This window comes from Pholcus phalangioides, unplaced genomic scaffold (assembly GCF_987345545.1).
Source record: "Pholcus phalangioides strain wild (caught in Gottingen) unplaced genomic scaffold, Ppha-v1.0 ptg000019l_1, whole genome shotgun sequence".
NCBI classification, from domain to species: Eukaryota; Metazoa; Arthropoda; class Arachnida; order Araneae; family Pholcidae; genus Pholcus; species Pholcus phalangioides.
Genome location: NW_028301612.1, coordinates 1,023,606 through 1,048,978, shown reverse-complemented (window position 1 = coordinate 1,048,978; position 25,373 = coordinate 1,023,606). Strand labels below are relative to the sequence as shown.

The 25,373-nt window shown below is 38.7% G+C and overlaps 1 protein-coding gene across 1 annotated transcript; it reads right to left on the bottom strand.

Annotated features, from left to right (window-relative positions):
• Positions 1-363: 363 nt before the first annotated feature.
• On the bottom strand, positions 364-24,700 carry LOC149071080 (uncharacterized). The gene is made up of 2 exons (XM_089248254.1): positions 24,625-24,700; positions 364-1,582 (listed from the first exon to the last, which is right to left on the bottom strand). Exon 2 carries the CDS (start codon positions 1,569-1,571, stop codon positions 909-911), a length of 663 nt encoding a protein of 220 aa, XP_089104380.1. The 5' UTR covers positions 1,572-1,582; positions 24,625-24,700; the 3' UTR covers positions 364-908.
• Positions 24,701-25,373: the final 673 nt, after the last annotated feature.

Here is a 25,373-nt window from a genome sequence, read left to right as displayed (position 1 = left end):
TTTCAGCATTTATGTAATAATGTATGGATGCCAATTCTCCCCGAAACTGTTGAGACGCTCCCCGGTCCCGCAATTATTTGCGTAATTGTAGTCCTTGCATGCAATTCCACAGGGTGTTTAATGAAAGCGTTGATTAAGTGCTCGTGAGCCTGAAATCTGACACGAGCATTGTTGGTGCTTCAGGGAAGCACACAATGGTGCACGCTAGCAAAAAATCAGATACGAGCATCGAGCACTGTGGGTGCTTCAGGGAAACAACGAGTTGAAGATTCCTGATTTAGATAGCTAGTTCCGACCGTGTGACTGGATTTCTGAAAAAGAACAAAAAAAAACCAGCACAATAAATTGCAGGCTTTCTGTGGCTACTAAGGAAAATTTTTATTTCTATTTACAACAAAGCATTAAAAAGTACCAAATGTATCAATATAGAGTCATCGATATCATAAAGAAAACATTGAATCGCACTCAAAAGCATCGAATTTTTCTTACATTGCACTATCATGGCACCAATAACGGTTTCATAGTCCACGGCAACCTGGCGAATGGGATTTTCCAAGCCCTGGTGTAAGAATATGACTATACACCCTGTATAAGGCTCCCATTGTACTCGCAGCTGAGTTCTAAGTTTCCGAACTTTCCCGGATGTGTCCTTGGTTTGTAACTACGTTATTTTTCTCAACGTAACTCCACAAGAAATAGAGAGTTTCTCACGTCAAACAATTATTTATCGATTCTGCAACCGTTCGTGCACTTGCGTAAGATATTTCTGCTCATCTTTAAGCCTTTTGATGATTTTCTTTATTATGTCTTGGGTCACAGATCCACCGCTGCACAGTCTGGTTATAGCTTCGGCGCAGTCAAAGATGTCTCGTCCCATGGATACCATGCTTTCCGCAACGTACAGGTGATCAATACCGAAGAACGTCGGGATTGCTCTGTACATACCTGTTGAGAATCGTGCCAATGTTGTTAGCGTCCACCTGCGCGACGACATCAGCTCCATCTATGATGGCCTGCACTAGCTCCCTGTGAGGTGCTGCAGCGTTATTGCCACGCATGTCGGGGAACGTTCCCAACGCTTCCATGAGTTGATCCATACTGAAGGATAAGGTCATCCGTCTTATGTTCTCTACGATTTCTCTCATTTCACGGAAGATTCCATCGAATGTCAGTCCCATCTGGACGAAACGTACCGTTTCGGTGTAATCTCTTTGAACCAGATCACTGGCAGTACATCTGGCTCTGGATATTGCGACGGCTTTCTCGGAACTGATGCCAGCGTTCACGGCGTGGGCTCCGGAACTTATACCCACGCCGATAGGGTTTATGGTCCCAGACATAACGAAATCGATGAGCGTCGTCAGGGCGCTGCCGGCACTCACGGTTGATGACGAAGCGAATTGAAACTCCACGCCTTCCAGGTGGTGCAGCAGCTCCTCCAGACATTGGATGGTTTCGTTCCTCAAGGCATTCCACAGAGGAAAAAAGAGTTCGAAATCCTCCCGATGTTCGGCCACGTCTTTCAAGAGCCTGAAGAATGCGATGACGTAGGCGTGAATGGCAGACGCCATGTCCAACTATGCTGAAAAGAAATAAACTTTAATATAGTATACTTATATAGAACCCTTAATATAGTGAACTTTATACATCGTCCCCGTGTGCCCAAAAACCCAATTAGGAAGTTGTTGCCCTGTTTGTCCTGAAACCAACTATAAAAACATTCCACGTTTTTAAGTGCAATATTCGATATTCGAAAAACAGAAGAAAGTGGGGGTGGGACAGCATAAATCAAGGGAAGAAGCGTTGCCTGTTAGTTTTTTCCTCACAACTTTCCTCCGTTTTTCGAATTCGAATATCTCAGTGAATATTGCACTTTTTTGGTTGGCATCAAGAGAAACAGGGCAACAACTTTCTAATTGGGATTTTGGGTACACGGACACTATAAAAAGTTAATTTTTTTTTTATTTTGATAACTATACAACCACTTGCAACATGAATGACATATGTGAGTACTATACGCCAGTGTTTCTCAACCACCGGGCCCTAATATCATTCATACCAGGCAGCGAGTGATTAGCCCTTTCATTTTTCCTTATTCATTTTCTGTTGGTAGTGTGGTCTTCGACTCACAAAAATGAATGAAACCGGGCCGCGGGCTTGAAAAGGTTGAGAACCACTGCTATACGCTATTTGGATACTTTTTCCTGATTGGAAGTATGCCTCTGGGATCAACGGTTCGCCAATAAAATGTCATACGCCCCTGTTACTTATGCATCCTGTATATTCAAAAACATTTATATATTCACATTCTCACATTTTTCATTACTGATATTTTGTTACCTCGCACATAGGGGTCATTCAAGTATTACGTCAGCATCGATGGGGGGGGGGGGGTTCCGATTTGCCGACTTTTGATGATCGGGGGGGGGGGTCTGGATGATGCTTACGTCATCAACCTAATGATAAATCCCTTTTTACAGAGCCACTTTAGCGATCTCTAAATGTTTCACGGATCCTTGAAGTGCTCTGGAAATGTTTCCGGGCCGCTTAAGTGCTCTGGAACTGTGCAACACATCACACTAGTGATCCGTAATTATACCACGCATCACTTAAGTAATCTTCCGGGGGCCGCTTAAGTGCTCTAAAATTGTGCCACATGTCACTCAAGGGATCTCTGAATGTGCCACGGATTGTTTAAGTGTTCTGGAACTGTGTCGTGGGTTACTTAAGTGATCTTTGAATGTGCCACGGGCCACTTAAATGCTCTGGAATTGTGCCACGGGTCATTTAAGCGATCTGTAAATGTGCCGCTTAGTTCATTTTTACAAAATTGGGTTGGAGGCAAGTCACATCACGTAACCTTCAGGGTTACATTTGATCCGCGAGTTAAGGGTTTACCATATATCACTTAAGGGGTGGGTGCAATAAATTTCTTAAAGAGAAAAATTTTGAGTTCTTACCTTTCAAATAGCATTGAAATTAACAGAAATCGACTGTAATTGCATATAAAGGTATTTTCTTTCGAAATTCAAATTTTTAAAAAAATGTTTTTTCATTAAAAAATATATTTTTTCTTTGAGGGGAAGGGAGGCACCCCTTCTATGCCCCCTCCGTTTCTGATCCCCCCCCCCAAATATGTTAGGAGGTAGGGGGCAGTGCTGACGAAATTTTGCTGACGGGGGGGAGGGGGTCAGAGTTTTGCTTACTTTTGCTGACGGGGGGGGGGATCAAAAATGGCTAAAAAATTGGTTACGGAATACTTGAACGGTCCCATATCAGCAAAGAGACACTGAAGCACTTATGGGCAGGGTTTGACAAATTTAACGGAAGCTAAAATTTTTCTAGCGATGTGAGATGAGGGAACGAGAATATATATTCTCTTGGATGTAAAAATTGGAGAATAATCGAGAATATTCATTTTTCTTTTAAATAATTTAATTTTTTTTTTACTAATTTTGTTTATATTGTGAAATATAAATCAGTTTTCATTGCCTGAAACATTTACAATAAAACAATTTTTGGTATAATCAACCCCCCCCCCCCAAATGACAACTTTTAGCTAGAGAATATTCTCAATATTGGTCATGATGAGAGGTTTTCTTCAAAGTTTGGTCATGAAAATTTCAGAAACCTTTAGATTAAAACCTTAAAAAGTTATTTAAAATTAGGTACATCTTCAGAAATTAGTTTAAAGCAAAGAGAGTAAAACTCAAAGTTGATTGACAAAGGAAGCTATTCTTATACAATCACACCTTCATTCTAAGAAGATACCGAACTGTTGTTTTTTTCAAATGTACATACACTTAAATTCTGTATTACTCACATTCCTTTGCAAGTTGTGCAATTCAGCCATATTGCTTTCATTTTATATTCTTTGCTGCAAACTTCAATGTTCCTGTCTTCGTGACGGGGACAGAGAATGTTCTCGAAGGACCACTATTGTAAATTAGTGGAGAATATTCTTATCGAAAATAATAATTATTCTGAAGTAATTTATAGAGATAATTTATTAATATGCATGTTATTACAGATATTCTTGAGAATACTCTCTAGAAGGAATACTATTGTAAAAAACTGGAGAACATACTCATCGAGGAGAATATTCGAGAACAATCTCTGGAAAGAAGTTATTATAAATATAGCTTCAGAATAATTCTTATTATTTTCGATAAGAATATTCCCCAGTAATTTGTAAAAAGACAGTCCTTCCGAAAAATATTTTCAAGGATATTATATATATTTATATTATATAAATAACAGGAGAATATTATCATCAAGAATAATAAGAATATTCTCAAGTTATTTATAATAGTAGTCCTCCTAAAGATTATTCTCGAGAATCTCTGCCTTTTTCTTTCCTGCATAAAATCAGTTCAAAATAGTGAAAAACTTTTGGCTTGTAAAATAATATTTTTTTCACGATCTGAATTGACAAATTTATGTGACGGGTGCTAATAAAAGTAGGGGAGACCAGGGCTCTTTGTCATACGGATTAGTTGTCACACGCATTATTTCTCAGAACATGGTGTACCTACTGTCCATAATGGTACAGCTCGTTCATATAGCCGCTGTGGTGGTCGAATGGTGGCCATAGTGACGGACTCGCGTCGCGAGGACCGTTCAAACCCCCCACCGTCGCCACAGTGGTGGTCGGCTGAAGTTGGTTTTCTGGGGTTTCCAACTTCAAGGCGCGAATGCGAGCTGATCTCCCTTTTAAAAAGTCTCGCCACAGAAAGCACAGACCTACAAACAGTACAAATGTAATTCAATCATATACATCACTCACTTCCCTTCTGAAATATAGATGGCAGCACTCCCCCCTCCAAATAGAGCTTTGGCAGAATCATTCATTGCAATTAATTACATCTATATTATTTGGCAATATATCGATGATTCCCTCCTCAATCAAAATCAGTTACACTAATTTTGTTGAAAGGATTTGCAAAAATAGGAAAAGAGTAGAACAAAAACTAGAAAGTAAGAAATTTTACCACAACGTTAGGACAAGTGGGAGCCCTGAATATATATCTTATAAAGTACTGTATAATACTTCATAGTATATACGTACTGTATATATGCCGGGAACACACACATTACTTTACATACATACTTTTTCCACTCTCGGCGCCCCTTACCCTAATCAACGTTTATCTGCGGCTCTCCAGGGCAGTTTAACAAAGAATCTATTCGAAAAACTTTGTCGGGCCACAACTCCGCGGCGTACGGTTTGAGAAGCCCCGGTATAAGCAGTGCCGTCTTAACGCATGGGCATACTCGAACACGGCCCGGGGACCTCAAGAGAAGAGAGGGCCTCACAAAAATCAGAACCGGTTGAGATTTTCGAGAATTTGCCAGGTAGGGCTTCAGAAAAATCACTTCGCCCGGTGGCCCACATAGCTACAAACTATATTGTTAATAAAAATAAACTTCTCGTTAGGGGACGTTCAAGTATTACATAACCAAATTTTTAGCCATTTTTTACCCCCCCCCCCTTGTCAGCAAAAGTCAGCAAAACGCTGACCCTCCTCCCCCCTCTTGTCAGCAAAATTTCGTCATCAAATCTGCCCTTCTGAATCCTAACTCATATTTTCATAAAGGGTGGTCGATGACGTAAGCATTATCCAAGCCCCCCTCCCCCCCTTGTCATCAAAAGTCAGCAAATCGGAAACCCCCCATCGATGATGACGTAATACTTGAATGACCCCTTAATAAAAACTGTTGTTGGACTAATTTTTTTGGGCATGTGGATCTGGGGCTAGTTGTTCCAAGTTGTTCCGAGGCAAGTGTTCCGAGGGGTTAAGCCAACACCTTCTAGAGCAGCTTCTGCTCTAGAAGGTGAAGGCTCAACCCCTCGTTCTACGATTCCAGCGTCGTCACGTGGGGTTGGGAAAGATATTAATCTGTCTTTGTTCGACAGAAACCGCAAAATGCTTCAAGCAATCGCACAAAAGGCAGTCCCTCAATTTTTTTTCGGGGGGCGAAGTGCTTACGTTGCTTCTTGCGACAGAGCCTGGGTGTCTCGCGGTTTCTCCAGTTTCTCCATGTACAAGTGGCAAGGATTGTCACAACAGTCAAAATTACTGTTCAAAAGCGGCCGTAAGTAAAATTCAGACAAATTGCAATTCAATTACCTTACCATCATTCCCAATTTTCGAGTACAAAACAAAAGAAATGGGATACATTAAAAATATATATATATAAACCTGAGTAATTAATGAAAAGAGATGGTATTTTTCGGCCCGAAATATAATGGGAAATTGAATTTTATGGATGTTATGCCGAAACTGATATTTGGATAGAAAAGTGATTTGTCTCCTCCGGGAATCGAACCTGGATACCCTCGCATACCGGGCATATTGGTTAGCGCACTTGCTCGGTGTGCAAGGAGATCCCGGTTCGATTCCCGGAGGAGACAAATCACTTTTCTTTTCAGATATAAAGTTTCGGCATAACATCCAGAAAATTTAATTTCTCACTAAGTAATCAATTATTTCAAACATTTTTTCCCCATTTTGATGGGCAGATTGATAATAAATGGGAAGGGGGTGAATCACCGAGGGTGTTCATGATGAACTGGGGGGGGGGGCAAGCGGATGTTCACCCCTCCACCCTTCCGCCTATGCCAATGATAACAATTTTCCACTGAACGGAGGGAGAGGCGATCAGCCCCTTCGCACTTCCCCCCCCCGCATTTACCTATGCTGGAGCTGGTCCCTAAAAGGCTGAGATCTTTGATGGACCCCAGGATAAAATTTTTTACGCGCCTCCCTATAGTGAATGCATAGTGTAAAAAGAAAACCAGAAACCGCAAGGGCGCGGTAGCCCAGGTCGATAAGATACTCGCCTAAAGTACCAAAGGATGTTTAGAGATGTCACGAGTTCGATACCCGGTTCGTCCTTGTCAGAAAACTTCCCTGACAACAGAAACGACGACATGACCGCAGAAAAATTGCTACCACAGGGAGTCCCCCCATCGAGGGGTTAGCGCACCAATCTCTCGACGAGTGTAAAAAACAAGCCTGCCGTTCGGAATCGGCAATAAATTGTAGGTCCCGTCTAATTAGCCCTCGTGTGCAGAAAATGACCGTGGTGCGACAAAAACGAACAAGACGCAAGATTTGTCTCGAGCCCCACGCTTGTGTGGGGGGAGACTAGAGAAGTATCAGAATCGACATTAGAAGGCGGCCCAAAAATTTTCTTCCCAAGAAATTTTGAGCCACCACCCTTCAAAAAGCATTTAAATTGACAGAAATCAATTAATATAGCATATAAGGCCGGAATTACATTATAAAATTTTTATAAAAGTTCGTTTATAAAACTTGAAAAATGCAACCAATAGGTGGATCAGTTAAGTTCGCTCGAATGTAACAGATGTGTTTATTGGTTACATTTTTCAAGTTTTATAAAAGAATTTTTATAGTTTAATATCAGCCTAAAGGGTTGCAGCGGCCCACTGATTAATGACTAAAGACGAGCCGGGTGCAAAATGCGCGTGGGCGTGTAGGAAAAGAGCAGAGGAGAGACGGAAGAAGAAAACTGTTACGCGGACAGTCTACATGAGCATCGGAGGGCGTCGGTTATCTCTATTGGAACTCCGTCTAAAATTTGTTAAGTCTTCATGTATAATGCGACAATAATCTAGAATTGTGAATGTTCTGACTCTGCTCAAGCAAGTGGACTGTATCTGAAGAAGGCTTTGAAAACTTAAACAACTTTATTCTTATGCTATTAGAACATTACTCAAGAGAGCGACGGAAGGCCCGTGCTCTTTCTCTCGTGCTAAGGCAGCAACTCTCCTCTACTCCCACGCAGCGGGAGGGTTTTGGCGCATGTCGCAGCTTGGAGGTCTTAACACTCCCGCCGATTGAAATTACATAATTTCAATCATACAATACATCTTCAATTACAAAATTTTTCAAAATAGAATGACAACGCAATAAAAAAATTATGTCCTGAATAAGTGAATGAAATGAATATACAATACAAATAGATTATAACACGTTATACACAAATGCAAAAATAATTCTTACTCAATAGGTAAAACACAAATATTTCTCACACTTCTTTTCAGAATTTTGCCACTGGGCAAACGTATATTTACAACTCTTATCTTTCTATCGTTGCCATGGTGTGATCCTGGCAGTACTCCATTGAGTGCTTGGTAAACTACCCATAAGTTGACTTTGCAGTACAGGCTTGTTTTTGAAACAAATAAGACACTCGTGTACTAACTTCCTACAAAGATTTCTACCATTGATTGGCCAAAACTTTTGTCTCACGTGATATAATAACGACTGTGTACCAATATGCAAATACTTTAAATGGTAGTATCTCAATATGATCATGGTGAGAGGATGGTTAGATGGCAATAACATGAGAAATTTACTGTTGGCATTTAGATCGGAATTCTGAAGTCTTCCACCAACTCTCAAAATACCATCATCATCCAAGAAACAGTTCAAGGAAGCTAACTTGGAGTTACCCTTTAGAGCCTCTCCCCTCTTAAGCCTTTCGATTTCTTCCAACCCTTGAATGATTTTTATCAGGAGATTTTCAGAAAATTGTATTTCCTGTCTCATTAAGTTACCTGCACGTTTTTCACAAGATCTCAAATTATAGGCAAATCTTAATACAAAACTCAATATACGTAATATTGTGACGTAACTACTGTTAATTTTTAAGATATATTCAATGAGAGAACTCTTGGTAGTTAGAGTCAAAGACAAGTTAGTGTCCTCAAAATTGCTGTTCGAATCTTTTCAGAGTTCTTTGGAGTACTCACTTTCAAACAGTTCGGTAACCACAGGTGGTGAGTCCTCATAAGCAAGATTCTCTCCCATCAAGAATCTCGGTCCGGTCCACCATCTGTCATTTTGTAAAAGAGCGTCAGCACTAATGCCTCTGGTAACCAAATCGGCTGGGTTGTCTTTCCCAGGGCAGTGGAACCAACAGCATTTTGCTGTCAAAGTTTGGATTTCGTTCACACGGTTTGCGACGAATGGTTTCCATCTTTTTACTGAACCCTTTATCCAGCAATACGATTTGTGAATCGGAATAGAAGTAGGTCTTGCATGATCTTTTCCTTCTCACGACATTCTCAATCTCGCGGGTCAATCTTGCCGCGAGTAGTGCTCCGAGTAACTCTAACCTAGGTAGAGAAAGGTCCTTCAGTGGCGCAACTCTGCTTTTGGAAGCAATCAGGTTCACGGAAATATGGTCTCTAAACCGGACTCTGAGGTACACCGCTGTTCCGTAGGCTCTTTGACTGGCATCTGAAAAATAATGAATCGCTATTTCATTCGAGTTATCTTCAGAAAGATCGAGAATGACCCTCGGCACTTGTAGTTCGGATAGGCGGGGAAGTTCCGAACACCATTGTATCCATTTCTCCTTGGCATCCGCTGGAAGCTCATCGTCCCATAGCAATTTTTGAAGCCACAGTTCTTGGAATAGACACTTCAGCCTAATCGTGTAGGGGGTAAGAAGTCCAATGGGATCGAAGATTCTACCTGCTGTTTGCAATAAGAAGCGTTTCGTATTTTTGTTTTGTTTCAGGAATTCCACAAGGTCCATGATATCCATGGCTAGATAATCATGAGAAGCATCCCATGACATTCCCAAAACTTTGTGCATGTTGATGCCGTCCGTATGCTGAGGATTGACATCAAATCCCTCTTTCTCCTATACATGAATCAGCCTAGGATCGTTAGATATCCATTTACGAAGATTCCTGTTGGCACCTCTCATGATCTCTCTAGTTTCACGAGAGACTCGCAATGCTTCTGCCACGCTGTCTTCTCCAGCCACTAGATCATCGATGTAAACACAGGTGTCGAGCACTTGAGTTGCAGCTGGATAATTGTCGCGTTGTTTTTCTATATGTGTTTTGATCGTAGCAGCAAGTGAGAATGGGCTGGCATTGACGCCGAATAATACTCTTTTGAATCGAAACTCTTACACGTTGGCATGATCGCTGATGCACCTTGCATTGGTGAATAGAAACCTCACTGCATCTCTTTCTTTTTCTGCAAGAGAAATCTGTAGAAATGCTTTCTCGACATCTGCAAGAAACGCGATTTTGTTGAGACGAAATTACGTCAACAAATGGAAAATGTTCGGGTTTAAGTTAACACCTGTCCAAAGGCAGTCATTTAAGGACAGTTCACCTGGTTTGTGAGAGCTTGCATCGAATACAATTCTCATTTTTGTCGTGACGCTTTCTGCTCGAAATACTGCTTGATGTGGCAAGTAGTATAGTGGTTTTCCATCAGTGTTCTCAGCGTCTGGTATTTTCTCTATAATCCCTTGATCCAAGTAATTGTCTAGTACTTCACGGTATTGAGCAAACAAAGTCGGATCGTACCACATTCTCTTGAGAAGGCTCTGTAATAGTTTCTCTGCGACACTAAAGTTATCATTTAGCTCTATCCAATCTCTCTTCCATGGTAGGCTAACTTCATATCGTCCGTCTTTGAAACAGACTGTTTTGTCAAACAACTGTTTGGCCTCGTCGGTTTCCTTGAATTTAGGATCGTCCATTATCCCGATTGACTCCAGTTCCCAGAACTTTGCCAAACCCTTTTCAACCTCACCCCGATAACTCGTTAAATGGCAATGGAGATTGTTGTAGGTTACCGCATTCTGGAATGTCCCTGTTACTATCTACCCAAACACAGATGCTTGAAGTATGATAGGCTCATTCTTCAATTTTATTTGGTTGTTCTCCAATAACTCGTAAAATATTTCTGCACCCAGCAATGCGTCTATTTTTTGTGGAATATTGAAGTTGGGATCCGCGTAACTCAAGTTTCTAGGAAGTTCAACGCAGGTCAAATCCAAACGCTTTGAGGGTGTTAATCGTCTGCATACATTGTATCGTACTTGGCAACTAAAAATTAAGTTACCAACTAAAGCACTTGCCTCGTGTAAACGGGAATTTAAATCTGTTATCTTGGGAACAACGAAAAGATCGAGTTTTTTACTATAGTCCCCTTCCCGGTTAGCGATTAGCGTTGTTACTTTTTTCTTAATGTTCAGAATAGAGTCATTCAGTCCTGCAATAGGGACGTTTACAGTGTCTCTCCGAAGTCGTAAAGAGTCTGTCACCTCATTGCTGACAAAACTGACTTGAGAGCCGGCGTCGAGTAAAGCGCTTATTGGAAACATCCCACCAGCTGGCCTCTGAATGTAAACTATTGCTGTTGACAACAAAACGCATCCCCTTTTCTCGCTCGAATGTAAGCAATTGTCAACACTGGAAGATACGGCGCACGAGTCTGACGTTTTCTCTTTCACAAGCCCCGGGCAGGACCTGAGTACGATGACGTCAACACGCCCCACGCGTAGCGAGGGGATGCGCATATTGGAACGCGTTCCCAGTGCACGAGCCCCTTTTAGAAAGGAAACAATTTCGGAGGACTGGAACCTTGTCATTTGGGAGGCTCCCGGAGCCTGGATTATTGGTAATTAAAGTTGACATTAATGAAGACAACATTAATTAAAAAGAAAATACGGGAATGCGCTGAAAAATATACATTAAAATACCGTGTATAAAAACGTGAACACAAAGAAATAATAAAAAATTAGGATTGATGACAATTCAAAATTAGAGAATAATTAAAAAACTATTGAAAATTCAGATGTTTCTGATGAATTTTTCCTTAAAAAAACTAATACATAAATTAATGAAAACCTTACATTAATTAATCGAAATTGAAAATGGATAAAAATTAAGGTAAATTTAGGAGGGATAAAAATTTTAATGAAAATTAAAGGTTTATGAAAATTAATGAAAATATATAAAATTCAAAATTTAGAATGAATCATACAATAAACTTAAAAATTATTGTATGATTATTAACAGAATTAACAGAAATTAACAGAAATTGGATTAATGAATATTCCGAAATTAATGGAATTTTTCCGAAATTAATCCCATAAAGAATGAAAATTTGGAACTTTTGAAAAGTTAAAACAAATGAAACGATTGATCACAATTTAAAATTAATAAATAATTCCAAAACTGCTGGGAATTCATATTTAATGGAAAAATAGATTAGTGAAACACCAGAGTTAGTGAAATTAATAATTACATTTCAAATTTAATGAAAAATTATTCCTCTATCGATCGATAAAATATAATTAATGAATATTCGGAATTAAAGCCGAATTCAGAAATTTAATGGAAAATATTTCGTAGGCTATTAAAAAAACAAGAGTAGATTTTTTTCCCTAAAAATTAATAAAAACTCAGAACTAATGACAATTTTTTAAATTTGGAATCAAAAAATTAGTGAAAATCCCGAAATTAATGAACCCTATAATGAATTCTGAAATTAATGAATCCCATAATGAATTCCGAAAAATAACTCCATAATGAATTAAAATTTAGAGCTAATGAAAAGTCAAAACCTTGGAAAGAGCAATAATATTTAATAAAAACTCAGAAAGAAAGAAAATAATTCAGGAATTAATTATTTTTTTATATACACTAATCTATTTTTCCATTAAATATGAATTCCCAGCAGTTTTGGAATTATTTATTAATTTTAAATTGTGATCAATCGTTTCATTTGTTTTAACTTTTCAAAAGTTCCAAATTTTCATTCTTTATGGGATTAATTTCGGAAAAATTCCATTAATTTCGGAATATTCATTAATCCAATTTCTGTTAATTTCTGTTAATTCTGTTAATAATCATACAATAATTTTTAAGTTTATTGTATGATTCATTCTAAATTTTGAATTTTATATATTTTCATTAATTTTCATAAACCTTTAATTTTCATTAAAATTTTTATCCCTCCTAAATTTACCTTAATTTTTATCCATTTTCAATTTCGATTAATTAATGTAAGGTTTTCATTAATTTATGTATTAGTTTTTTTAAGGAAAAATTCATCAGAAACATCTGAATTTTCAATAGTTTTTTAATTATTCTCTAATTTTGAATTGTCATCAATCCTAATTTTTTATTATTTCTTTGTGTTCACGTTTTTATACACGGTATTTTAATGTATATTTTTCAGCGCATTCCCGTATTTTCTTTTTAATTAATGTTGTCTTCATTAATGTCAACTTTAATTACCAATAATCCAGGCTCCGGGAGCCTCCCAAATGACAAGGTTCCAGTCCTCCGAAATTGTTTCCTTTCTGAAAGGGGCTCGTGCACTGGGAACGCGTTCCAATATGCGCATCCCCTCGCTACGCGTGGGCCGTGTTTACGTCATCGTACTCAGGTCCCGCCCACCCGCGAACGCTGCACGCGACTCAATTGCGGTTAGCCTTATCGCTGCCGCACTCGACTACTCTATGGGATTCCAGACAGTTAAAACACAGTTTTTTATTTTTTACTTCGTATATTCTCTTCTCAATACAAAGGCTATGAAAAGTTCTACACTTATAAATTGGATGATTCTCCCCGCAAATGGGGCAGGAATTTTGCTTTGCATTCGCTTTGGCTATCAGACTTTTAGGTTTTGAAAATGCATCGAATTTAGATTTCGCGTAGGAAACTCGTTGAGTATTTTCAAGCACTTGATTCCTTCTTTGCAAAAAGTCAACAAACTCTTCCCATTCGGGAAATTCCGTGTTTTTCAGCGACATTTCCTACTGCTTGCGTGACTCGGTCTAGCTTTGGCAAAATAGCATTAACAAGCAGTATCTCAGTTAGCTTATTCATCTCAAGGTTTATGAGTTTGAGCCCTCTGAGATGTCTCAGGATAGTATTCACCATTTTTCGAAGCTCTTTAGCTGATTCATGATGTATTTTCTCAAGGTTAAGAATAGCGTTGATATGTGTATCAGCGATGAACCTTTTGTTCTCAACTCACTTCTCTAATTCTCCGAAAAGCGAGTCGAAGGTATCGTCGACCGTTTCGACAAGTTTCGCTTCCCCTCTTAACGAGGCTCGAAGGTAGTGAAGTTTATGAGCTTCATTCAATGATTCATTGTCTATAATTAAAGATTTGAACTCCGATTTGAATGAGCTCCACTCTTCCGGATTTCCCGAAAAACTCGGCAAAGGAATCTCCGGCAATTTTACCGTGGCAGGTTGAGCGACCTGGTTCCGATTTGATTTTTAGTTTTGAAACTAAGCATTTTGAATGTACCTCTAGTGCGTATACGTTCGCCTCTATCTCCTCGATTTGGTCGAAGGCATCATCTAGTTGTGCGTCCGCTGGCAAGGCGGCGTATCCCTCTAGGAGTTCATCAATGCTCGTTCGAATGTTCTCAATTTTCACTAATTGTTGTAACAGCACAACATCAGTTTCTTCACTCGATTCATCGATGTTTTGTAATACCGACTGGACTCGTGTAATCCTCCTTTTGATCGCACCGCGAGTGCGGTTGAGTGTTGTCTGGTCCATCTTAATTTTAATTCTCCGGCGAAGATGTTGACCAAAATGTTCTGACTCTGCTCAAGCAAGTGGATTGTATCTTTATCAAAGGAAGGCTTTGAAAACTTAAACAACTTTATTCTTATGCTATTAGAACATTACTCAAGAGAGCGACGGAAGGCCCGTGCTCTTTCTCTCGTGCTAAGGCAGCAACTCTCCTCTACTCCCACGCAGTGAGAGGGTTTTGGCGCAGGGCGCAGCTTGGCGGTCTTAACAGTGAATAATAATAGTATTATGATTATGTGTTAATTAATATTGTTAATAATTGGAAGCTTAGGATATTCTTCGACGTACGTATTCTTTAGGGTATTTTCTTCCGATATTTTAATTCTTTCACCGAAATATTAATTTATGGGCCCCCGTGCGCACACCTCTGTGGGGGGGGGGCCATGGATGTAATCACTGTTCAGTGTCCGAATCGATGAATTATAAAAATTAAAGTAAATCACTTGAAAAATGATTAGCGAAAACAGAAGAATTTATATAATATAAATACCTTATACAGCGTGTCTTGCATGTCCTAATGCAGCGTTTATCTCATCGACGTCCGTCATAGAGGAATGATTCCAATTCAAAAAAAAATGCTCAAAATATGTTCAAAAATCACTTTGCACCAGTTTCGAGAGTAAAAATACAGTGTATCACAAATTACAAAATAATCAAAATTTTTATATGGTCACCCTGTCCTTAAAAAACCCTTTAAAACTTCTTTTATAAAACTTGAAAAATGCAACCAATGAGCGAATTGGTTGCATTCAAGAAAATATAACTAAAAGAGGTTTGGGCCGGGATTACACTATGAAAGTGTGGTAAAAGCTCTTTTATAAAACTTGAAAAATGCAACCAATGATCTCGTACCGGTTATATTCACGCAAATGCAACCGATAGTTTTATTGGCTTCACTTTTAAAGTTTTATAAAAGAGCTTTTATCAAACTTTTATTGTTTAATCCCGGCCTAAGGCTGGGATTACACTGTAGAAGTTTTGTAAAAGTGCTTTTATAAAACTTGAAAAATACAGCCAATAAGCTGATCGGTTACATTCGAGCAAATGCAACTGATCAGATTACAGGCTACATTTTTTAAGTTTTATAAAAGCACTTTGATAAAACTTCTATAGTGTAATACCGGCCTAAGTGGTCGTTTTTCCTAGTTTTGTAAAAGATCCTTTATCAAACTTTTGTAGTGTAATCCCGGCTTCTTCACACCAAAACATCGAGGAAATAAATTTTCTTATATTTTCCCCTAATTATTATTTTTTACGGGCTTGGAATTAATAAAGCTGAATTATCTTCCATGTCGGAGGAGCTGAATAATGCAAAAAAAAAAAAAAGAATGGATGTGTGAGATTTTTTTAAATTAATTGTAACATATGTTGCCGCAAGGGGCCGGGACACCAAAGTTCTCCCCCCTCCCCAGGCCTTTTTTTAACATGTTAACTAGGGGGGATTTTGCCCCACTAGCCTTTCTATTTGCCCCACCAGTGAAGATAAAAAATGACCACTGGTGGGGCAAAGCCCTTTTCTTGTTTTCCTGAAGCAGCTTCAAACGAATATGAAGAGAGTCAAAGAAAAAACCTGCACAAAAAAGATTCCGCCATTTGTGATATCGATGTTTTATGACTAATCTCTTTTTTTTTTTCAAAAAGGAAAAGGAAAGTTCAACTGGAAAGATAAGTTTTCCAGGAACCGACTTTCTTGGAATAGGTCTTTCGCTCTCATAAAAAGTCAGACAAAGAACAGATGGGGGATGGTAGAGGCCAAGGATATGACCATTTACTGATTTTTTTTTTTTACGCTCATCAAAGTCAAACGATTTACCGTATATACTCGTATATAAGCCGACCCCCCCCCCCCACTTCAGGACCACCAAAACCGCAATAAATTGAAAACCCGTGTATAAGCCGACCCCAAAAAAATCTGTGTATTTTAGGGAAAAAAATTCTTATATTTTTATGCAAAATGAATAGCTTCCTGAAATTTACAATAAAAAATGATTCAAACTTTTTAATCCATTTCTTCCGAGTCTCCAAGCTCATCGTAATCGATCATATCATATCATCATAGGGGGTGCGGCATCTTCGTTTTTATCTTCATCTGGGCTGGCATCGCCATTGTCACTTTCAGAGGATATCATCTTCAGTTCTGTCCATCGCATTGCTGATGCAACACTTTTTGAAGGATCGGATGATAATTTCAGTGGAAACAGAATTCCACGCCCTTCTCGTGTACCCATTGGCACACTTTCGCACACACCATTGGCACAGGCCAATGTCAGATTTCTTCCAGGCACCACCTTTTTGTAGTTTCTTTATCATCGGAACTCATACATTCGATCCAGAAATTTCTCAGTCTTTGAGAAGCTTGTTGATGCTCACATCTAACGGCTTCACAATCGACATTAGCCCACCTGGTATAAAAGCCAATGATATTTTCGATTTCTTTGCCTCGGCTTTGACATTATCGGTTCTGTGGGGTTTGAACATATCCCATACCAATAATGCCGGTTTCTCGAACACTGCTCCGGGCCTTTTGTTCCATATTTCCTGGATCCATTGTAGAATGCCCTTTTCATCCATCCAGCCCCTTTCCTGGGCTTTCACGATCTTTCTTGGTGGGAACTTCATGTTCGAAGGAATTTTCTTCCTTTTGAAAATCACAACTGGAGGCAATTTCTTTCCATCGGCCATGCACGATAGCACGACCGTAAATCGTGTTTTTTCGTGCCCAGTTGTTCTAACAAAGATGGTTTTTTTACCCCGAGTTCATCAACAGTTCTATTGCTTGAAAAATCGAAAGTAACTGGAGTTTCGTCCATATTACCGATTTGTGACAGTTCAAATCAATGTCTTTTTCGCAGTTCAATTATGAACTTCTGGAAAGATTCAATTCTGCTTTCCAATTTTTCTGGGAGTTTTTGTGCGATCTTTGTTCGCTGGCGTAAGCACAGGTCGAAACGGTTCATGAAACGAATGCACCAACCTGGGGATGCATAGAACTTTTCTGGATTTGTGTCTTTGAATTTAACACTCTCAGCTAGTTTCGATGCTTTCGGACGAATGGCTGTCCTTGCCACGATTGTACCTTTCAGTCTGAGGTGTAACACCCATTCATTCAATTCCTTCTCAAGTTCAGGGAACACCGATACTTTTCCTCGAAGAGTCTTTTTTGTCTTTCGCATGGCTGAAACTTTCTCTTTCATTTTCCGCCATTCTCTCACTTATTTCTCATTGACGTTATATGTCCGAGCTGCAGCACAGTTATTGTTTTCTTCCGCGAATTTTATATCTTTCAGTTTGAAAGACGCATCATACGGAAATATTTTTGCTTTTTCCATTTTTCTCCAGATGCTTACTGATACAACACTAGATCAATGATTTTTCTGTGGGTGATCACGACTTGTACTACCCGGGAAAAAAATTACCACGTGGATTTAACCTGGAAAGTACTAACACTACTAAAACAACCGCCATGTATAGCTACAAAAATCACTCTGATGATTTGCAACACCATCTATCGCTACTAATTATTAGCGCCATCTATAGTTACAAAAATGACTACTGATTGCCGGGGTCAATATTTTCTCGTCAAAAACTGACCCGTGTATAAGCCGACCCCCCCCCCCCCCCCCCCCACTTGAGGAACGAATTTTTCCACAAAAAAACTCGGCTTACACGAGTATATACGGTAGTTATATAACCCTGGAGTAGAAAGCAGATCTAAAGTTACCGGGTTGTCATCAGATGCCGGGGTTCAAACATTCTATTGTAGAGCAATATAGATAAACATCAGTGTAGTAGCACAGGACCAGTCAAATTCGGACATTGGGTGGTCTCCAGATCCGAAGAGAGGGGGAATGAATAAAATAAAATAAATACAGTGGAGAGAGAGAGCACCCCGTTTATACGACTTTCGAGAGACCGAATCACGGCATAGTTTTTATTTAGCCGTAACTCGAAAATTCTCAGAAATTAAGTTTTATGTAACTTTCGGATTATGCTTAAAAGTAATCTGAATATGAAGAAAACAAAGGAAGGTCATGAGATTGCGATTTTTTGATAAATTTAATCCAATATGACTTTGCCTATTTAATCTTTCTTTCTCTCTCTCTCTTCAGGATTCTTACGATTATTTTACAAATGACAGGAAAAAGAATAAAATTAAAAACAAATTTGTAAGATTTTCGGCGAACAAAACTGTTTATATATTTACAGAGTTATTTTTATTACATATATTTTTTTTTTTTTGCAATCGTCTCCAAAAGTAACTCGACATATTCAATTTCTTCACGAGTTTCACTCTTTCATAGATCCAGATTTTTTTTGTCGAAATTTTCATTTCACGTTCAAGAGAATTGGGGAGGGGGGGCTTTTCTTTTTTTCAGAAATTAAGAACAGCTGATTCCACGTAGCCAGCTAGCATACAAGATACCACAACCAAAGGAAATTCTACTGGAAATTAAAAAAATGAACTGATATATTGCACATGTTTCTCACCAGCAGACCAGTTGCAAATGCTTCAAAAATAACGCTGGGAAACGAAACACTAAAACAATGGGAAAAAAACTGGGAAGGAACATGTATGCGAAGAAGTATGGTCTGTACATTTAATATGGTTGCCTTTCGAAAAATGTAAATTATTTTGTTTATGGCTCTCCGCGCGTTTCCAGAGTTCTCAAAAACTTACAATAAATAAACCATTTCAGAACCCACTTTGAAGGGGTCATCAGCTTGCTGAATTTTTACGTATCCGTTTGCAATCATACTAAAAATTATGGCTTTTTCCGGCGATAATATTCGCAAAAATATTAATTTCAGTGACGTCTTTAGCTGCTTACAAAAAAATTGAAATTCAATTGACAGAAATGAAGTGTTTACGGAGTTTCTATCTCGGGGTTCAAGTCGAAATGAAAACGCCTTGTAATTGATGTTGTGCGTCTAATGAATTAAATATTTTAACATTAAAATGTATAGGAATGAACTGCGACCGAGAGCCAAACATGTATAATGAATGACTAAAAGTCGCATGAATGAGAGTCGTATAAACGAGTGATCCACTGTACTGTGGGTTTTATGAGTGTTTCTGTGTATACTGAACCCCACTATGTGAATATACAATACTTGAAGAGTGATTCTGTTACTATTGAATCTCAAATGTTTGTAAAAGTTGGAAGGGCGGGGAAGGAGAGAATGGCATGGGTCTGTCTTTGGGGGATGTGTTGGTTACGGTACCCCTTTGTGATGAAGCTAGCCAATGGTCACTCTCAAGCGGGCCATAAAAAATACCAATCAAGACCTGGGATATCATATGTCAACGCCTTTTTAGGAGGATCAGTGTTACGTAAGATGAAATTTGAAATGATTATAACCGGGAATTTCATGTCGAGAATTTACGTGTTTTACATCTCGCGTTCCGTGCTTTCTGTATTGTTGTCTTGTTATCATTGAAAAAGAATAGAAATCAACATCTACATTTTAACATCGGAAAAAAGGTAAAATATTTTCTTGTTTTTATTTTCCATTCTAAAGTTTAAGTGTTTGATGTGTTTCTTTAGTGCCAGCTCAAGCTAGAACAATGTTGACAACTTAGTAATTTTCCAACTAGATCCGGCTTTTTTCTTGGCCATTTGGATGTAAAAAACCCATCTAGTTGCTAGTTGTTTGTCTAGTCCTTTTCAAAAAATTTCCTGTGCACTAGTAGCCTATTATTAAATCACGTGAAAATACAGGAATCTTCCGGGAAATATACGAGACGTATGCAGACGCGGACGCATCGGGGCCCCGACTTCTAAAGCACCCCGAAAAACCCAAACTTAACACTTTTTTCTAATTTAGGGGGGGGGGCAATATTTTCTTTTGTACCTGGAGCCGACTTTAATCCGTCACTGGACGTATGGTCATCCAAATGATGATTAAAATTAATTCTGGTTGCTTAAGCCCGGTTTCTAGTTGTTTTCGATGAAAATCATTTGATTATCATTTAATTGCACTATTTCAGCAATAATCCAGTGGTTATTCTTGAATTTCAGAAATTAACATTTTTCACTGAAAATCGCATAACTCTAAAACTGTGCAACTAGTGGTAGTGTAAGTCTGGGTATTACTGTATGGTGAAACCTCATTGTAAAGGTGACCGATATAACAATACATCCCTCTACAACAATAATTTTTTCACCACAGAGCTTCATTATATCAAAATTTCACTGTATCAGGGTTGGTAGAAACTGTCAGGAAAAATAGATTCTTTTCCCCCATGTATGCATCCAATTCATTGATATGCATTTATTTTCTATTTATTATGAAAATGACAGTTTGAACTCAAATTTTGGTTTAACAATCATTTTTAGGGTTGGTAAGTTTTTGCCATATCAGGAAAAACTACGTAGAGTAAAAAAGTCCTGATAAAAATCTGTTTTTGCCATGCATAAAACAAATCGATACTTCCCACATTTATATATTCATGTCTAGGATCATTAAAAAAATCAATGCAAAAGAATTGTATATTGTTATAACGACAAATGATCATCCCGAACTGTGATCGGTGATTGTTGTCATGGTCTCCACATCCTAGATCAGGGCCCCTGGTAAAACTTTTCATGGGTCCTTCTACAATTTATTTATTGCGTGAAAAAGCCAAAAAATGATGAAAATTGCCCGACCCCAGGGCTAGGGTGTGGGGACTTTTCCTACAGGTCATTGTAATGAAATGATCGCTATATTGTGGGTGTGGGTCATTATAACGAGCACCGACTGTGTCTTTATTTGTATATGTATTTTCCATCAGATTGCTTCGCAATACAACATTATAAAATTGATTGTTATAATGATTTCTATGTCTAATTTACATATAATCATTGGCGTATGCAAGTGGGGGGGGGGGGGGTGGGGTTGGGGTTCCTCCTTGAGCCAAGATTATAGTTGGGTATTATTTTGCTGGAAAAAAAGTAAACCCCCTCAGAAGGAAAAAATTCTGGAAACCATCCTCGAAAAAATTCTGCTTACCCATATGCATATAATACACATTTAGTCAAAATTGTTTTTTCCATGAAACCAGTTTTTGCCAGTTTTGCCACTGTCCCGGCGAAAATACCTCTTTCATCCTTCTTTTAGTGCCTTTTGGACAATATTTTCCTCTCGTCCTTCTCGTCTTACCGGGGACTACCAACTCTCATCCAATAGTGAGAGAGCTAGGCACTTTGCACTAATTGAATTGAATTTAATAAAAACTAAATTAATAATGAACAAAAATTTTATAGATAAGATATATCACATAAGATCGATCTCGGGAACCTTGGGCCAGGCATGATACCAGAAGGTGGGTGACCATCCCTTCCCGAAGAACCGAATTATATCGGAAAAATAGGCCTGTGCAAAACTGGGTGATTCAGTGAACTTACAAGCTAAACTGATCTTCCCGACACATCACCCCGAGACCACGCCTACCCTGGGTTAGAGTTCAGTAAGCTTCATTTTTTGGCATGTATGCATGACCGTCTCAACATCGGGCAAAGTGATGTTTTGGAGTCCGATACTTAATTGGAAATTACAGCTCACTTATATTTACATACTCACATTTAAAAATCATAGTACCCCCCAGATCTCATTGTGTACGGATCTCACTACCAACGGATATGAAACCCCTGGTCATGCTCACATGGGCCCATAGGTTAAGATGGGGCTGTGTTGCATTTTGAAAATAGTCATATTTCCCCCCCCCCCCGATATTTTACTTGAAAAATTTAATTATTCTGAGCTGTCTGTCTGTGGTCACTCTTACCACTCGTCATGGGCAGAGGCACCGACGTGAAGAAAAGATTGGGAGGGGGCTGAAAGTTGCTGGTCGTCCCGTATATACGAGACTATATCGCGTAAGCAAAGGGGGGGAGGGTACATTGCATTGTTTTTTTTCCTAAATTATTGTGGAGGCGGCAGCAGCAGCAGCCCCCCAACATTATCTATTGTTGGTGGGCCCTCAAATGACCTCAGCTACTAGTTTTTCTGATCAAAATAAATATTTTGTCAAACATGTTTTTATTCTGGAAATTATCTTACGACCCTCCCACCCCAGAAAATCGCAACCCATACTTTGAACCCCTGATATGCTGTATTCGTAGTTTCTAGGGGTTCTCTTGGCAAGTCCCACTGTTCTCTCCCCGAAAAGGCGCGATACCATCCATCCATACGCAGGTCTGTACATTTATAACATTCCGGGGGCATATGTAAATGTTTAAACTTGCAATATATGAACAAAATTTATCAATCTTACCAAAATGGTTTGTGATTATGCATATTTACCGGATTTATCATATTTATCGTAACATATACATAGAACAGGGATGTGCATAAATAAAGAGCACAAATAAAGGTTGAGAGCGGGCCGCAACTAAATACTTTGTAAGATGAGGAAAACCCGCATTTTGGCATTTCTCTCGTGTATTGTAAAAAAGAGTAGTTAAAGGGTGGATGTCGTGCCCTCTCAAGGCTAGCGATCGGGACGTTAGACTCGCCTGTTCTCCCCTTAATTGTGACACAGATTGAGGGAGAATAAATTAAAATAGTATAATAATCACTCTTTTTTTTAGCAATTACAACTGCCTCGTTCGGCAAAATGTTATCAAAAAGAATTTTTCTCTGTATATCTCTCTCTAATAATATCCACAAAGAAACAAGTAAACGAAAAACTAAGATTGTTTAGACTTTAGAGTACCCGTTAGCGTAATTCCATACCGTACATAGGATTTTTAACATGGGATGCGCCTCATTGGCTAAGATCACTATTACGTCACTAAATCGTCACACCCGATCGTGACTTCGAAACTCGATGTAATGCGCATGCGCGACATATTTATTGGCGCGCGTTTTTCCGGCGACTGTTGGTTGGCGCCAATATACTTCCTGGCAACGTTTAATAATACATATACCTAATTTTAGCTGCAATAGGCGTGTGCCAGTCGGTGTAATGGTTAGAGTGCAGGGTTAGTGTATCGAAGGTTGTGCGTTCGAATTACAATGTAAGCTCACTCGAATTCTTTTTTTAATAGTGTTACCCGCGGTCTGTTTTTGGAATATCTTGTTTCAACTTACAAATTTTGCCACATTTCCGGTTGTGGTGACAACATAGTTGATAGTTTCAGTCCGGGAGCAGGGCCCCCTGTAATGGCCGGAGGAGCGAAGCGACGTCCGAGCGCAGCGAGGCGCCGAACGAAGTTCGGCCTACATTTATTAATAAAGTAGTCGGAAGCATGTTTTTTTGAGTTGTGATATTATATTGTATATCATTATTATGATAATCATATTATGTTGCTATAAAATTTTATATCTTTGCAATATTTCGTGATCTTTAATGAATCCTGGTGTTTGGCGATAAGTTGCCAAACGTAACAGCCATAGCTCCGAATCGGTAATGTTCGGCTCTTCGGCTAGTACGTCACGAGAAAGTTTCGGAGTTAGCATTTCCCTCGATCTTACATGACGTCATTGTGATCTTCGCCAATGAGCGTATCCCAGGTTAAAACCTGTGTACATAATGGAATTGTGCTACCCTCTGTCATTATTCCCATTGTGCATAATTTTTGATTGCAGCTCGCTCTGTAGACTTCTGATAGATTTGCTACGCTTTTTTTTAAGTTTTACATCTCCGTCTTCCCTGTTTTGTACATGTTATGCAATGTTTGTTCCCTTTTCTTCTCTAGTATATCACATTATTAATATTCAAGTCAATGGGACTTATAAATCAACTGGCCACACTCCTTGTGGCATGGGGCTTATATAGCCGTGGTGACTGAACCTAGTTTTTGTTCTGTTCTACTTTCTACCGATTGTGAATCATGAAAATAGTTTTTTTAATTCTTTGGATATCAGTATGAAATAAATGTAATAATTTCGATTAATTAATAATATTGATAGAGTATTAATTTAAAAAATTGAATCATTAGCAAAATTTACAGTTATAATTAATTAATGAGTTTAATAATTAATAATTTTATTAGTCAATATTTTATTAATTAATAATTTCTTAATTAATATTTTTATTAAAATTTGTAATTTTCGCCTGCTATATCATTTGTACGAACACACTGGAACTTATTCCGCTTTGAGTGCCCTTTTTTCCTAGTGCCCCACCAGTCCAAATTTCTTATAAAATGGCCTGTCCCTCCTCTTCCCGTAATACATTCTGGCTATGGCCCTGCATTGTCGATACGTATAAATAATAGAGGTTGGTACTTACTGATGATTGCCAATTGAATCGAAGTTTGATGATATTTATTCTCAGGAAGAAGACACCTCGCACTCAACGATTGCTGATGTCCAAAAAGCTTTTTGGTCTCTTTTTCTTTCTTGATAAGTGTCAGCCAATCACGTTACAAAGAATCCCACTTTCTCTACTTCTACATTTCCCACAATTAAAAACAAATGCCAGTTCGCCATTTTTTGGCGATTATTCCACGTATTACAAACCACTCTTTGGCTGTCTGTACCAGTCAGAATTCGCGGTATGTCTTGCTTGTCCGCAAATTATCAGTCATAAACATTTAATTTTTAGCTGGTCTGGAAATCAAATTATTTATCCTATTTGTCTTTTCTCTTGCTTATTTTTTTTGGCGGTCCTCAAATTATTTTTTTCGTGCATCTTTTGCTGGTCCGCAAAATATTTCTCATTTTCATTTGTTGCCGTGTTCCGCAAATTATTTCCCCCAATTTATTTTTTGTCCTGTTGGTCTGATTACTCTGTGGAGAGAGGGAGATGTTCTTTTGATGCTGATTCAGCACAGAGTAATCTATACAGTAGTGACAATTACAAGAACGAGAATCAAATTCTTATATACTGTTATTCCAACACATCCCCTCCCATATCAAGTTTTATAGAATGGGTTATGGAGCTTTCTTTCAAACCGAGCACAATTCAGGTCTATAGCCGTGGGCAATTTACCACCTAGTGAATTGTGCCGGAAGTGAAGTGTGTGTACCTAACAGTGT